The sequence below is a fragment of the Rhipicephalus microplus genome, chromosome X, assembly GCF_043290135.1.
Source record: "Rhipicephalus microplus isolate Deutch F79 chromosome X, USDA_Rmic, whole genome shotgun sequence".
NCBI lineage: Eukaryota > Metazoa > Arthropoda > Arachnida > Ixodida > Ixodidae > Rhipicephalus > Rhipicephalus microplus.
The window spans coordinates 249,178,072-249,195,391 of record NC_134710.1 but is presented as its reverse complement, the minus strand read 5'-3'; the positions used below and the strand labels follow the sequence as shown (position 1 = coordinate 249,195,391).

The 17,320-nt window shown below is 43.1% G+C and overlaps 1 protein-coding gene and 1 long non-coding RNA gene across 2 annotated transcripts; one reads left to right on the top strand and one right to left on the bottom strand.

Annotated features, from left to right (window-relative positions):
- Nucleotides 1-1,603: 1,603 nt before the first annotated feature.
- On the top strand, nucleotides 1,604-14,427 carry LOC142776056 (uncharacterized). The gene is made up of 3 exons (XR_012887264.1): nucleotides 1,604-1,771; nucleotides 5,616-5,821; nucleotides 14,183-14,427. It is a non-coding gene; the product is annotated as an uncharacterized LOC142776056 (long non-coding RNA).
- A 1,345-nt stretch (nucleotides 14,428-15,772) lies between these two features.
- On the bottom strand, nucleotides 15,773-16,584 carry LOC142776055 (histone H2B type 1-A-like). The gene has a single exon (XM_075878904.1). The coding sequence runs from the start codon at nucleotides 16,176-16,178 to the stop codon at nucleotides 15,945-15,947; it is 234 nt and encodes a 77-aa protein (XP_075735019.1). The 5' UTR covers nucleotides 16,179-16,584; the 3' UTR covers nucleotides 15,773-15,944.
- Nucleotides 16,585-17,320: the final 736 nt, after the last annotated feature.

Sequence of the window (17,320 nt, the reverse complement as noted above, 5' to 3'; positions counted from 1 at the left end):
ATCAGAATTGGCACACATGATGAATTATAACATTTTTTGTTTAATATAATTTATTTTCATTTCATAAATATGATCATAACACGAGTGATATAAACAGTGTAGTTGGTACATGGGCCACACAGGCCAGTTCTTAAAAGAAGACATTTGCAATGCTGTCCTGACATATTTTAGAGTGAAGTAAGCTGTCTATTTATTGGCAGTAAAGCAGATGTGATTTATTTGCATCCCTGTAGAGCTCCACAAAGGGACAGAAAAACACTTGGGATCCTGTCCTGAACAGCCAGCTGTTACTTCAAAGCAAGCGATCACTCAAAGGTGGGGGGGGGGAGGCGCACCCTCCATCATGTATCTAATATGTGTGCTCGCAACACTCACTCACAATTATGAAATGAGATGTGCTGTGTCTCGCGACAGCTGGCGTGCCCTCGCCGCCATTGTAGGCCTCACCGCATGACCCTACAGTATGAACCGATCTGTAGCACGAATTCATTGCAAAAAGTAGAATCGATAAATCAACGTACAACGCTTAATTTACGTAGAAGCACTTTTCATTGCCTGCGGTGTTTGAAACAGCATTCGCATGAACGGCGGAAAAAAAAAAAACGCTCGGCTATGAGTCGTAAATAGTTTTTTAGCAGCACTTCTCGTGTCATTTCTCGTTCGTGTCTTCGTCCTAACGCTGCCCCATTCAATTCATTATCAACTAGGCCACCTTTCCTTATTCTGTAAATAGTTTTCTTTGAGCGACAGCTCGGGAGTGTGCACGTCGACCCGGAGGGTCAGTCAGTATTCAGGAGTCTCGCAGCAAAATCAAGATAGTCGGCAGGCATGAAACAGGTATCCTGCGTGCGCTGCAATATGAAAGGGCACGTCATTGATCACTTACTTTTCCGCATAGTGAGGTGTCTGCCTCAGCATGCCATCAACAATTGCGAACAGGGGCCACTTAATTTTTCCCTGATTGCCTGGCGCACCGCTCCGAGTGTTGGCCTCAGCTCCCGACACGAGCTTCATCCACCGGTCCCTTATATTTTTAAATTTCATCATGGCCTGTGTTCCTGCACAAGTGAGTGAATAAAACATACAATTCATTCGCGCTCAACATGCAATGAGCCACGCAATCGCCGCTTACCTGTCAATCCAAACATCGATCCTATAATATCCCATCTGTTCATTTTTGCTTGCTTATCTTTATAATCGGGCATCATTTTGTCGAATAAAAAGGGGTACAGTCTGATCTCTTCTAAAAAACGTTCGGTGTCCATGGTGCCGTTGTCAGCGTGTTTCAGAAAACGACAACGTGAGAAAAATGGCAGCCGGAAAAAAGAAGGAAAACAAGCTCCGTGCGTTGCTATGGCGACTACCACGCACGTCGCTGATTGGCGCTTTGCTTGGGCGGCGGCGGCAGAAATAGCGCAAGGAGCGATTGAGTCGGCGGCAGAAATTCCTCGACGCTCGGCGGGAGAAAGAGAGAAAAGCGGCGCCTCGCGAGCGGCGCGCGGCGCGCGGCAGAGCGCGGCGCCGCCAGTGTGTTCGTGCCTTAAAACTGAAGGCAGGCCAACTCCGCTGGGAGCGCGAGCCATTCCTCAGCCATCTTTCTAGAGGAGGCGTTGTCCGGACTATGCCATCTTGTGTACTTCGGAGCGCGGGTAAGTGCGTCGCTTCGGTACTATACCCCGTTCTGTGTCTCTACCTTCTGTTTGTCGAGGCAGCCAGCGGCGGCCGGGATTAAGTCGTCGGTCTTGTCAAATTTTCAAGCGGAGGGCACATGGTAAGCAAATCTGAATGAGCTTTGTGTGTACAGTGTACTAGAATAGATCCTAGTACACTGTATTTGTGTGTTATTTGTTCGTATGTGTGCGCGCTGGGGCGACCCAATCAGTTGGTGGAAGGCTCGCGCTGGGTTCAAATTCGACATTTATTCTCTCCGGAGCGAAAGCGGCAAAACTCACCGGGAATTCACTCGCTTCGCCGCCTAAGCCGCCGTAAACCAACGCCGCGAAGCCGGAACGAAGAAATTGGTCCGATTTTCCCGTCACGCGAAAGCGGACCCTCTTTCCGATCCACGGTCGCCTAGCTACAAACCACGCAATCTGAATAGCGGGCGCCAAATGCAACATGGCGGCGAAAGCATCGGTGGTGGCTTGCAACGGCTCTAATTGCAACCTACTCGTGCAGCTCGATGAAGCTGCCTTAACGAGGACGCGTTCATTGAGAGCCTGGTTTGCATTAGGATCGCCGAGAACACTTGAAGTAGACGGTGCAGCAGCAGCGAGTCAACATGCCCGAACGTGTCTCGTTTTTGTGCGCAGTCGGCTGAATCCGGCGCCGAGGCTGCCGGTGAATTCGCTCGGGCCGTTTTTGCTGATGTATGTCTCCACAAACAAAGATTCAAAAAGTGCTGGCTGTATCTTTACAGTACTTTGCGTGAAAACTGGAATTCGTTATGAAACATAGCGCGCAGAAAGCAGGCAAACTCGAATTATTTCGCGAAAGCAGTGGCGGCCGCATCATTCCCCGGGCCCATTACAAATGCGAACATTTTCGACGCGTGCGGACGTGGTTTTCCGGCCGCTCTTGTGTTTTCGTTTCGGGCGTAGCCAGGGGGTGGCACACCGGGCCCGTGGGTCCATCCCCTCCCATATTTTTGGTCGTTGGCATGAAGAGCAAAAAATGGTCATTTTAGAAAAGTGCCCCCCCCCTCCCGCGAAAAAAATTCAATTCTGGCTAGGCACCTACTTCTCAAATGTGAATGCGGCATGGGTGTTGCAAGCGCATGCTCTTAATAGCTTCGGTCGAAGGGAACGAGTATTAGGAATGACCATACATGCAAAATGTGTGTCACGCAAATGTGCAGTTTTGTTGACAAAACCACCGTGGGGTATTCGTAACGCCACTTGAGATCATGAAAAACCTCGCATTGCTTTGGTGTGCTTCTATTTGGTGCTGCTAACGCTTGGCGTAACGAGCGACGACGTGGAGCATTCGGCCAGAAAGTTCTTTCATGCAGAGCAAACTTATTAGTTGCTGTAGCATGCGATCACTCAGAATGCGTTCGCTTATTAATATTCATCTGATTAAAATTAACCATAAAGAATGTTTTCCGCAAGTTCAAGTTCAGTTTTTTTTTCTTTTAAAAGCAATGTGGTAAGAGAGGCTGATCCTTTGCTACGATGATTCGAGCTACGAGCAGCCTCTTCCTGGGCTTTTCTTCTCTGGCTCATGGGGAACTCCATTTGCATTATTCGACCGCAATTAGGTGTTCCTTATCGAGGCTAATTATGCTCGGCTAAATGAAGTGATACCATTATCGATTATGCCTAATTCGGTTTAGGTTCACTTAACTTGACCCACCTCGGCGTGCCGCCGCGGCATGACGCGCGTCTTCGCCGCCGAGCGGTGAAAAGCGGCACGCTGGCCACATCTGCGGTAGTCACGTGACAACAGTCTCGAGCGGTCTCGCAGCGGCTCGCGAGATTTCGCGCGCTTTTTCGTCGTCTGTTCTGAGCTCTCCGATTTTACGGTGCAATCGTGCGAACAATGGCCGGCGACGACGATCTCCTCGCAACGCTCAACGTTACCATGATGGCATGTCTGCTGTTGCTTCAGCGTCGCCGCTCTCGAAATGCGCCGCGAAGATATTGGGTGCATCCGCTTTGGAGGTACAGAGATACTGAAGGACAGGCCCACACACTGCTTCCCCGTCTGCGAGCAAGGGATGAAGTCTATTTCCGAGAGTAAGTAATTTATATCATTCAGTGTTTAGTGCTGTTAAAATCAGTTGACGGCAAATTTTCAGGTGCCAAAAAGGGGCAATCAAAACGAGGTTTCATGCCTCCAACTTCGTCAATATAGGCATAATAAATTTCTACATCAATGCAAATCTTTTCAATGATTGTACAGGTCGCGCATGACATCGCATGGCATTCATGGTCGTGTGCACGAGGGGAAGGGAGTGCGCGGAAAGTCTGCCTCTTTAATTAACTGCGTTATGGCCAGTTAATTAAACAAGGCAAGTTTAACTTAGATTAATGTTATAAGGGCAAGCTGCGCCAAAAAATTTAATTTTTTATGCTTGGCTTCATTTGGTTATATGGTGCTAGCTATGCTTATTTTAGGCTAAGTGGTAAAAAAAAGAGCTACGCGCTCGGCACTTCAATCGGCGCTGCCTGAGCTGCTGTGTAAAAGAGTGGCATAGATTTTACGGAGCAAAGAAAGCAACACTCGGTGGTCGTTTTGGCTATGAGCGCCATAACTTCGTCAAAGAAAGTGCTGTACGAGGCCACCTGATTACCAATGGACAGGCATGCACACTGAAGCAGGCAGTATGCAAAGGTGGCACGTCAATGCATTTTGCCACACAACCCTTGTTCTGCACACTTTTGCTTATGCCTGTACGTTTAACATGCGTTGCAAGCTGTACTAGGCGGGTGTTACATTCAATAACGTCTTTATAAACGTGTGAGCTCATCATAGCAGCCTAAGCAGTGCAATAAGCACTTGCAGCTGAATTCTGCATGTTCTGTGTTTGTTACTGTCATAATTCAGATTTTTTGTCATCCTTTTTAAAGTCACGTTCATTTATTACTAGCTGGCATGCAACTGATTTTCTGCAACAAAATATAATTGCACCGAACTTTCGCACCTTTCAGAAAGAAGATGCAGACTCGTAGCCAAATCTCACTTGACCTATGGCTGTTCCCTTTTGTGCTGAAGTATGCATTAGTTGTCATGTGCCTACTGATGTTTCTTTTCATTGATATCAAGCTGTGGCCATCACGTGTTGTTGTGAGTGCTTTTTCATGTGTGCAGCAGTGATAAGAGGAGTGTGAAAACTCGGCAGGATTTGTGTATAAGTTAGCCTATCGTACTGTGTGATTATAAAGTACACAAAGAAAATTTTGAGCACAGCTCATGCATATAGAAATGAGCACTAGCATTCAAAAACTAGGTGAAGAAAGCATTGGTATATTAGTCTCTCTGTGTATCAAGTATAAGTTTTTGCCACTATGCAATGCAAATCAATTAATGTAGTCAAACTATTTGATATTTTGAAAAACCTAAACTCTCACATTTTTATCATTGGTTTACCGAAATGGTCTGCACCTGCAAGACATGGCTTGAATAAAATTCTTACTGAATATCTGTGCGGTGAACAAAATATTTCAGCCAGATTTTGCTAACAGTGGATGTAAAAATATTTGTTGACATCTAACGGGTTTGCTGTATGGATACTGTATGTGCGCTTTCCAAAAGCCATTGAAGATTTCACGCGGCCTTGCAATTATGAATCGAATTTTCTGTACCCGGGTCTCATATATATTTGTGTCACAGTGTGTATGAAAGAAACCTAATAAAATACACCAAATGAGCTAACCTATTCGCTTATTAAGGCATAATTGAATCAAATTTAGCATGAGTAAACAAAATAGGAATGGCAAATAATTATAGGCAAAGGGAAAGAGATGTTAGCGTTGTGGTGGAAGCTTTTGTATGACGTTTTATTGCCAAGTATAGAGAGATTGATAGCTGCACATGATTCTATGTGTGTCACAATATTGCCTATAAATAAAGAAACATTTCTGGTCAATAAAATATTTGCCTTTCCGCTGCAGAGCCATTGCTAGTAGTGTGCAACAATTAATCTGGCAATCGGGGTGAGACCTGTGTCGCAGGGCCTGCTGGACAATACCCACAAGGATGTGGTGGCTTCATGTGGACATCGCATGTGCCATAACCACAAGGCCAGCTAGGAATCCGAATGTTCGGCAAGAAGCGTTTTTGTTTCTCCAGCAAAGTCATGCTCCTGTCTGCAGATCAGGTAAATCGAACTCTGAAGTCGAGAGCTTTCAATATTTTGTTGAGCATTTGAAGCTTCAGAGCAAATGACACAACTGAATAAGAGAAATCGTGCCTATTTTTACCAATAATTGGTACTGAAGCATAAGAAATTCACAAGAATTTGGTTCTGTAATTGCCAGGAGAAAAGCTCTTCGTGAAAGTAAGATAACTAGTTCAAATTCATTACTGCTCGAAGACGTCTGTAATTAAGAAAAGGTTGTAAATTCTGTCATAAATTTCAGCTTCACAATGCAAGTGACGAAGATTTGTAGAAGATTTGAAGGACCCAATCCGAAAATGTAACTGTTCTAGTGGTTGATCTGCACGGCAAAATGGTAGCTTCAATTCAACTCGTGTTTGAAATCGTTTGCTTTTGACAAAAGATGGACCACATTACAAACTGCTGAAATAAAAGTCGGAAACCTGGATAAGTGCTTAAATGCAGTGAATATGAAAAGAAGCTTTGCCGAAGGTGTAGTGGCCCCCCCGAACGCACTGAAGCAAGATGTTCAAAGGGAATAAGGCCAAGAAATGGAACTGGTATAGCTGTTGCAAGGCCCAAATGCCAGAAAATTGCTGTGACAAAAAATACTCATGCTAGCTAAGCTCATCAACAAAACATGTGACGAACAAGGATAAATCAAGGCTGAGTGCATGCAGTAATTTTAATAAAACCACCAGAAAAACATACACTCCAAACAACTGTGCACTCGCATCAGAAAAAAAATTATGGGGTGACTCTTTTTGAGAAGTGCCATGGTTCTTAAATTAAGGTGGACATGTGGTCAGAGCTGCCATAATATGTGGAAGTATGCTTCAAAACACTGCATTGTTGGGCTAGTTAGCTTACATTTGCCCTAGAGGAGCGAAGACTTGGAATCAAAGGAAGACTACTTAGAAGACGCTCGACTTCTGCCTGGGTTTATTTTGAAAAGTATTTCAGCGCAAAAACAAATGTGCAGGCGCAGTCACACCTGGATTCTCACTGAGCCGACAACATACATATGGGGACAAAATGTGTTAACAATGTACAATACCATGAAGGGGGCATGCTTAATCAGTTTTTTTTATCTAACTGCGTTCAAGAAAGTTTATTTCCTTCATTGTCAAATGCACCGATGATGCACTAGTGCATGCATCTGCAGCAATTTCAATATTTCCTGCCTGTAATATTTTGCACTCAAACCTGCCTTTACCTTTGCCCTTGACATTCGCCTCCTCGAAAAGTGCATTGCAGCCAAATGTACTGCAATGTGCAGGAAGGTGCCCACTATTGTTTTGAGCATTCACCGTAGTTGCGTGCTCTCTGAGTTTGTTGTAAGGGCATCGGCCTGTTTGGGCGATGTACGCTTTACCACAGCTGAATGGTATCTTATATACCACTTCCGTAGCACAGCGGACAAAAGGCTTCTTATGCTTTTTTCGACACACTTCTTTCTCTTCTTTCACCTGCAAGAAGTATACAAAGGGAAAAGCTTTCGGGGTGCCGTTACGACGAAGTCTATGCCCTGCTTTGAAGCTATCCTCTTCAGATTGCGTGAAATCGTGTAATTGTAGGGAATTACAACAAAGTTGTTCCACTTGTTGGACCTCTGTCGTGTAAGCATGCTGGGTGAAGCCGCAATCTGCTTCAGAAGGGAGGATGCTACGGCAACGATCAATTTAAAAAGAAAACCCGAAGTTTGAAGGCACTAAATCTGGTGGTCGAAGCTGAAGTTGACCTAAAGAGAGTGTGACTTGGTTATAGCCGAGTTGAGGCGCAAAGAAGCAATTTGCCTTTTCACCAGTATACTTTGGAAAGAGTCAAATGGGAAGATAGCTTTTTTTGATCGTGGCTTAGACTCCCAGGAAATGAGGTTATCCCATGTTTTCCGGATCGCATTATTGTTGGAAAAGTCCATTGTAAAGGATAATGAGGGTGGATCTTGCTGAAAGCACGGTTCAACCAACAACAATATGATCCAGTTTTTGATTTAGCATTGTTTTTCAATTGTGACGACGGCATTTGCTGGCAGTTTCATCCACGGTCAAAAAAAAAAGCTATCCTCCCATATGACTCTTCCATACTATACTGGTGAAAACAGGGATCGCTTCTTCATGCCTCAACACGACTCTGACCAAGTCATGCTATCATAAGGACAGCCTTAGCTTTGACTGCCAGATTTTACACCTTCTAACTTCAAGTTTTTCTTCCACATTGCTCGTTGCCAGAGCGTGCCAACACGACAGAAGTCCAGCAAGTTTGTTGATTTATTAGATTCACATAATTTCACACAACTTTAAGCAAATGTTCAAAGCATAACGAAGACCTCGTCTTCTGAGCACCCTTAAAGCTTTTTCATTTATGCACTCTTGCAGGTGACGGAACAGAGAAAGAAGTCTGTTGAAAGAAACATAACAAGCCATTTGCCTCCTGTGCTACGGAAGTGGTATATAAGATACTACTCAGTTGTGGCAAAGCTTTTATCGGCCAAACAGGCCGATGCCCTAACGATGGACTAGGAGGGCACCTAAGCTATAGTGAATGCTCGGAACCATGGGGCACACATTCCTGCGCACTGCAGTACATTTGGCTGCAATGCACTTTTCGAGAAGGCGAATGTCAAGGGCAGGGCTAAAGGCAGGTGTGAGCGCAAAACCTTGCAAGTGAGAAAGATTAAAATTGCTGCAGATGCATTCATTAGTGCATCATTGGTGGATCTGACAATGATCCACTGATCCTTGTCAAACTCCCCAGCGCATGTCAAATCGACTAAACAACCAGCGAAGTTTCAAACGCATTTACGGCCGCACCCAAGCATTGAACTTATGAGCACTGTCTACAGCCGTAACACTATGGAATGATCTTCCTAACACAATAGTTTCAATCACTGACCATACACTATTCCGCAACCAAGTATACCGGCATCACTTTCCATAAAAATGTAGCTCTGTATACGTGTACATATCTACAAATGTGTTCTGACTTTGTTTCTCGTGCTCATGTTTTGGCACCATTTATTTTGAGTACCTGCCATTTATTCAACATTGTATTAGACACCACCATAGTAACTACATTGTTTTTTCATGCCCTTCTTCTGTAAGTTATGTTATATTACCACATTGTAATGTTTTGTACTCTGTTGCTTCTGTTATATTTTGTTTTCTTTTGTCACCCCCCCCTTACTCAATGTCCCTACGGGAACCTGTAAGGTAATGTGAATCAAATAATAAAACAAAATAAACTACCTTGAACACACTTGAGTCTTAAAACTGATTAAGCATGCCCTATTCATCGTATCACGTTTTTTTACCCAGATATATGTTGTTGGTTCAGTGAAAATCAGGTGTGACTGTGCCTGCGAATTTGTTTTCCTGCTGAAATACTTTTCAAAATAAACTCGGGTGGAAGTTGAGCGTCTTCTAATTAGCCTTCCTTTGATTCCAAGCCTTCGCTCCTCTAGCCCAAATGTAAACTAACTAGCCCAGCAATGCACTGTTTTGAAGCATACTTCCACATATTATGACTGCTGTGGCCACATGTCCACCTTAATTTAAGGACCACGGCACTTCCCAGAAAGTGTCGCCCCATAATCTTTTTTTTTTCTGATGCGACTGCATGCACAGTTGTTTAAAGTGTATTCGTGTTTTTCTGGTGGTTTTATTGAAATTGTTGCATGCATTTAGCTTTCATTTATCCTTGTTCGTCACCTGTTTTGTTGATGTCTTCATAAGCTTGTGTGAGTGGAAAAAGCAGTAGAGCTTTAACAGTCGGGTATTGCATCATGTTTTGGCAGCAAGCTACACTATACTGCTCCTAACTGTGGTTACCGAAGCCGTGATTTAAAAAAAAAAAACCAAGTGGGTGATGTGTGACTAAACTGTCGGGCCAGTTTTGGCGCCTTACTTTTATACTGTCACATGTCAACCCAAAAGAGTGATTAGCACCCATGATATATATCTCTATGGCTTTTTCTGTATGAAACAAGTTTGCTTAGCAGTCCTGCTGTATATGCAGCTGGGGGGGGGTGCAGTAGGGGGGGGGATAGCGGACAATAGTCAAGCATGGAGTCTGCTGTATCTTGCGCAGCACCTTTGATACACACCATACCTCATTCTAGTAGCAAGACCTGCATCGGGCAAGCTGCGCATTGAATAATTGAGCAACTGTGGAATATGCATAATGTGTAAATGATATTGGAATAGGAGGACATCTTGTTGCTCATCTCAACATTACTGCTACAGCTTTGCCTCGTGATTTTGTAAGACAATGATTTTTTACAGAAGCAAGGGTAAGTATGTTGCTTGCACTGAAGCTCGCCACATCAAAAAACAAGGGAAACTCTGTATCATTAACACTTCTATATTTTTTTAAACCCGTTAATTTTCAATTTGTGCATTGACTTCATTGTTAACTATTTGTTCGTATGTGATATGTTTTGCTACATATGTAATGTTATGTAGCTATGGCATTTATAAGTCCCTGACTCTTTATTCACATTAGGCAAGAACTGTTGAAAAATCTTAATAATCGAAAGTCTGAAAGAAAGGACTCGCCAGAAAAAAAAGCACCTTTATTGGCCAAGTGGCCAGAAAAATTAGTGCACGTCTGCACACAAGCACAATTACAGGTGACTAATTCTGACCGTATTTTAGCTAGTGTTTGGCCATAACTGTAGGTCATAGCACTGTTAAGGCATGTGCTAAATATGCATAGCATTTGTGTGGATAGCACTTCAGGGGAGTCATCATAAGCCTTTGTTCACCCGTCATTGCCCGATTCAAACTCCTGAGCAGCATCACATTAATGTCTCCCTCTATTGGTCTTGCAAGTTATTGCAGCTTCTTTCAACGCTGTCTATGTCTTGTAAATTCTGAATCCTCTTGTTAGTGACAACGACACAAATAGAATTGGTAGCGTTGGAGCCTTTTTAGTAGGCCTTGCAGCAAACAAGGGAGCGAGACACAAAACACGCATGACCACATAAATACTTGACAAGCAAACTCTTAAATGCCAAAAGGAACTAAGTTGCATAAAGTGAGTTCATGCTGCAGCACTCGTGTTTCTCTGTTTGCTGCGTACGTGTGGCCAATTCAAGCGATAAAGAAGCCGATTCTGAGTATGGCATGGCTTGGCTTGCAGTTTGGTTGTGGTAGTCATTCAATGAATACTGTTAAAAAAAAACAGCCATTACATTCAGCCCAAAAACACATGGCCTTCGAAGTCTGCATTGGCTTTTACCCTGACACAATCTCCAGCCATAGCAACTGCTACTTTTTAGTGCTGGCAATCTAGTGAAACTATTGTAAAAACAACGCGGGCAGCTGGTTATGGCATTCCATGCCGCATTCAATCAGGCAGCCGGAGTCCGGAAAATCTGAATGGTGCACCGTGAGGCATCCAAATTCTCGGTCCCATATTTGCAATGCTTCTAAGCGATTAGTGGTGGTGCCACAGAGATGTTCGAATGAATGAACATGTTAGAATTTTCAGTGTCTGAAAAAACGGTGGGTAACTCTACATGTTGCAAAAAGAACAAAGTTGTTTGGGCCAGTGGTGGTCTCTTTTATTCTTTAGGGGGTCTGCCTGGCTTGCACTCAGGACCTCTTCAAAAAAAAAAAAGGATGTGCTTTGTGACAGACAATTATAAATATATATAAACAGTGTGTATGTGTATAAGAAGTATAAGAAAGAACCTTTTTTTTCTGGCACGATTACATCACAGGCACACATGCAACGTGCACACACTGTGGTGGCAGATGTAACCTCCCTTATGTGCCAAATGTCAGTCATCTCAGTGTTTTGTTAGCCTAGATGAAGTTTTAGTGGACTCTTGTTGAGGGACTGTGCCAGTGTCTAATGCAGCAACCGAATGAATATAGCGACATGACTGTGCATCAAGGTTTGAGTTCGCCTCCCAATACATGACCACCTGACCTAAATGAAGTTTCTAAGATTCCCCAATTTCCTTACTGCACTTAGCACAACTAGACTCTTGCCTGTTCACCAAAGTGAAATCTACCTGCAATGCACATCACCATGCCCCTCCAGAGAAACTTGTGCGCGTGCCTTTTAAAGACTCCTGACAGCAAAAGATTTTTTTGCTACTTTTTTACAGGAATTTGTAGCTTTTATTGTGGTAATACCGGCATTGAAACATAACTTCTCTAACAGATTGTATAACCAATACTAGTGCATTCATTACGATATGTGTCGATTGAAAATGCCTACCTAAGTATCCTGAAAGACAAGCATCGCTCTCCCGATGAATGCTTCAGTGCATGCAGTATCAAAAATGAGTAGACCTGCAGGTGGTGAAGTATAAATAAACAACGGGAGGCCTTTGATCATATCACCTTGTATAATCAATACAAGTGCATTAATTACGATATTGTGCCGATTGAAAATGCCTACCTAAGTATCCTAAAAGACAAGCATCGCTCTCCCGATCGATGCTTCAGTGCATGCAGTATTAAAAATGAGCAGACCTGCAGGTGGTGAAAAATAAATAAACAATGGGAGGCCTTTGATCATATCCCCCTGAAATAAAAAGAGGACAACTACTGCCGTAAGCAGCCAAAACCACTGTGAGAGCAGCCCGGCAACAAAGTGAGAGGGGTGAGGTGGCACTCCTCAACGGGTGCCAATTAGGGTATGGTGCGCACACCACAAATGTTTTCTGTCGTCGGCAATACTCCCCTTACTCATAGAATGTCACGCGCGACCTGTTTGCATCAAATCAGAGATGTCGATTGGTGCTAATAACTCGGATGAGTACTCACCCTATCCTAAAACCAAATTGAACTATTTTATAGGCAGCACTCTTCAATAATAATTGGTCATAAGTGCCTCTGCATGCTGGACTGTCGAACAACACAAGCATTTCGAATTTCCTAATTTGGTGGCAAGGGTTATTTAAAAACCTTTCAGAAATAATCTACAAAAATGCATTTTAGTAATGAAAGAGCCATTGGCAAAACTATGTCGGTGCTCAATACTTCAAAGGCTTTAGAATGACTTAGCAGCGTCTTGAATAAACATGTTTTTTCAAAATCTCTTCATATACAAAAGGCTTATCAAAATAAGCTCGAATTTTCAGGGAAAGAAAACGCACACACAGAAGTACAGGTTGCAACAAATATATGGCTAGACGACCCATGTATGTGCTGAGAGTGTTAACACTGCTAGTAGCCGTGACGGCGAGTATGGAACACTTTTCCCGCTTGCTGGAATGCTAAAGCACGTAATATTGTACGTGTTGGAAGCTGACTAATAATCTTTCTATACTACCTGAGGTTATCCAGTCTGACAGAATGAGACCCTCACTATGAATGAACAGAATAAGGGGAACTTTAAGGGCTTGTGCACCTGCATTAGGTACTTTTGTTAGAACTAATGACAAAAGAAGTTGGTGGAGCATCAGACGTATTTCAAGTTAGCAGGTTTGGTCTTTACGAAAGGAAAACTGTCATTTTGTGCACCTTTCCCACAATTTCACTATAATTACTTGAAATAACACCCCTTATATTTTCATTGGTTTTAATGTGATTTTTAACATTTTGTTAAGGTTGGAAAACGAACTCTTATCATTCCCCATTTTCTCGTTCATTCCATACTATGAAGAGATTTAGTGATGATGAGCACTTTGCATGAAACAAAGGTCTAGCATGAATCTTCTCACAGGCACTCAGGGTTTCACCTCCCGAATTAAGGCATAAATATTGGGAGGGGTTGAGAAAACAGTGGGTCCATTCATCTCGGTCTACTTTATTTTCAAATTCTGCGACATTATGGTGAGGCAATACTTCCAACTTTCTTGTTGGGTGCTTTCGCAACAAGGTTTGATTTTTTTTGAGAAATTTGGTTTTGTTTTAGAAACTAGCCTTTTACCTTACCTTACATCACCAAAGTCATTTGAATTAGGGCCCGTAGTCAGGAATGAACCAGTTAAAAAAAAGTCTTTCAGTACAATACCGCTTTCGAATGCCGGTTCTTTTACAACTCTGCTGTGCGCTATTCTATGCCGTTTTGGCTCACCAAGCACTTGGTATGTTCTTCATGCAAAACATATATGATACCACCAAAATAAGACATTGTTGTAAAACATGCCTTGTTAACCTTAGTTGGACAGACCATGCGTGGTTAAAGAACATTTTTCTATTGGTTCAACAGCATGGACACTGAATGTTTAGATTTTGCTCAGTTTTGTTTAGTGTTGTAATAGCGTTGCGTTTGTGCTAGTCTGTTCGTATGTGATATTAGTCCTGTCTCGTTACGCTACTCGCAATGGCTTTTATGTCCAAGCACAAAGTAGTCCAATCATCAACTCTTCTTTAAAGTGTTGCTTTTGTTCTATCGCAGGAACGAGCGCAGTTTTGGCCTTACCTGGTGCAGAAAAACATTGTCCCTGCACTTCAGAATGATGGACAGCTTGTTTTTAAAGCGTTATCACCATTTTCTAGAATAGCCTACCTTCTTGTGCCTCATGTGGGATACACTTGAAAAAGCACACAGAGAATTGTTCACAGAACATGCATTATACGACTTTTATACAAAAAGCTGCATTTCGAAGCCTTGACGTGAATTAAAAAAATTGGTGGTGACTATTTTGCCCTGCTGCTTTCTTTTTTCACAAAAGTGCTTCTGTCCTGGTACCATCTTGATAAGTTTGATTGAAGTTAATGGTAACGTTTTCATTGACATTACCTTTGCCTTAAGAGTGGTGGCAGGGTATTTAAACCAACACATATGTGTTGTATGAACGCTGACTAAATGTGATTTATTATGGAGTCGTGGTTCCTGTATACTCTACTGGTTTTGTGACTGGGCGCAGATAGGTCATTGACCCGTGCACACATGTTTAGTATGTTGTGCCTTGCAAACCAGTGCAAGAAAGCTCAATACAAAATTTTGGTGAATGTAACAGGTTGGTTGGTGTTACATTCAGTGCAGCATTGATTTTTCACCTGCCATGATCTCTGTAACTGATACCATAATTAATACACTATAGTTATAGTTATTGTCCACAATGTATTTCCTAGCCTAATTGTCAATTGAACTACTGTTGTGTTTAACATAAAAATAAGCCCCTCTAAAACGCTTCCATTTTTTCGTTAATTTACGTTCAGTTTGCACGTTATAACTGGGTCATAACATCCCAAGTCAACCAGTGTTTTTCAGACCATCACAAATATGGCCGAAAACTTTCACATTTCTCAAAAAACTCGTCCTGGTTGTTTATTCTTGTTGTCAAAAGTTTTTGTGCCTATTGTAAGTCTAGTTACATGCCGACTGAGCTAGAGGGCGCCAAAAAACATTTTTTTTTTCATAAAATGTTTTGTAATTCACTCGATAAACTGATACTTGTGGCAAGGTAATGAAACAATGTATATGTAAAAATAATGACTCATTTATGTATATCAATTCTCCGAGGGTTTCTCACACCAGCAAAACTGAATACTTGCAAAATTCGTTCTTTTTTTTTTTTCGGGAAACATGGCAAGCTCAAAGGGCACAGATAGATTATGTGCAGCTGGCGCCACAGTAATACGCTCTCTTTGTTTTCGAGGAGCGCTGCAGTAACTGGTATCAATCTGTCGGGTGAACTCCAAGCTCTCTCAAGATGTATCTACCGGCACTGGTGGTAGAAAGTTTCCACTGTCATTTTGTTATTTTGGTTTGCTCTCAGTTCTGTGCATCCGTGCACGTCCTGTCACGCACTTTCATTTTCTTTCCACTATCCGCCTGTGCTATCGTAATGCATCGATAAACAAGCGTTGCATCAAGCGTAACGCTGGACATGATTTAAGCAGTAAAACTTTAAACAAAAGCTCGCTTTACTTAAGGTACCCCGAGCATCAGGTGACGTTTCTTCTGAATGCTTTTGGCTTCTTTGCTATTTAAAATTTTTTTCACACCACCCATAACTGCATCGACAAAACACTCCTTTTAACTAACAGCTCACTGTCTGCATTCATTTATTACCAAGATAAATGTTGCCAAAGACAGAACAAAAAAAAAACCCTTTCCACACACAAAAAAAAGTTCACCGAGTGTCGTCCACAACGAGCACACACCGCGTCGGCAGTTTGTCTGGAAGGTGCGAAACGTACAGCAGGGCTGCCTACTGCTGCGGCGCCGGTGGTGGTAAACCCGGCTGCGAGGACGTGTACCTGCTGACTGCTTCGGTTCCCTCAGAGACAGCATGGCGGGCCAGCTCACCGGGCAGCAGCAGCCGCGTCACGGTCTGGATCTCACGCGCAGTGATAGTGCTGTCGTGAGAACAGCTGGAAAGCTTGGCTGCCTCTTTGCCGATACGGTCGAAGATAGCGGCCACGAAGCTGTTCATGATGGCCATCGCTTTGCCCGATATTCCAGTGTCAGGGTGAACTTCCTTGAGTACCTTGCAGATGTAACAGCTGTAGCCCTCACGGCGGCGGCGACGGCGCTTCTTGGCACCGTCGATGGCACTCACTGTCGAAGCAGCTTGTAAAACCGCAGTCTTGCCGCCCTTGGCCTGCGCCGCTTGCTGCTGTTAAGCTGAAGGTTCCATATTTGTCGTCTTCGTCAGCAGCTTAGATGACAGAAGCGTCGCTAAGTCGAACACGTAGGTGCAGCTCCTCCAATTGACGAACATCAAAATGGTGGCCGGCGGTGGCTGCGCTCTTCATATCACGATCGCTGTGGTACGTGTACCGTCTCGCGCCTTGCCACGCGCTATCTCGGTCGCTTCATATGACTTCATATTATGTTCGCACGACGGAGCCACGTGACGAGCACTGAATTCGATGTGGTTAGCTGTCAGGGAAGAAGTGCACTCGAAAGAACATCGCCGTGGTATATGGTGTCGTTATTTACAGGTATTATGACTGCAAGCCAACAAAACCTGTTGTAAATGCTTTATCAACAGGGCCGTTTTTTATTGCAAAGCGTGAATTGTTCTTATATAATAAAAATGCAATTTTTTAAACAGAATGCTGACCATAACAAAATGCCCCCTTCTCTTACCGCGCGCTCTAGTAATTTTTTAAGATTTACGCCACTGCAGCAACCTAATGTAATTGAAGGGAAAAAACTCATTTCATTGTGTTAGTATACGACACGGCGTTAGAAGGTGCGTTGTTTCGGGCGTGGAAGCTATCAGGGCACAACTGTTGTTGTTGAATGTGATACGGCTACCTCGAGAAAGTTCAAATAAAAAGTTCCCAAATACATATCGTTAGGGAACGTATATAAAGGTTAGTTACCTTAAATTTAACGAGAAATCTTATGGAAAATTCAGCGAAAGTTTTTCTTTAGTGGGGGAAATTTTCTCTTACTTAGAAGATATACAAGACTGTATGCAACAACTATTCAAGGCACGTCATCGCATCTGCCATCTGCACAACGTTTAATTTCAGGCAGTAGACGGATGATGCCCTCGCGAACTGAACTATTCTTTCACGGTAAAAAGAAGCAAGAACAAAGTGACACAGTCAATATTTAGCGACAATAAGTGGT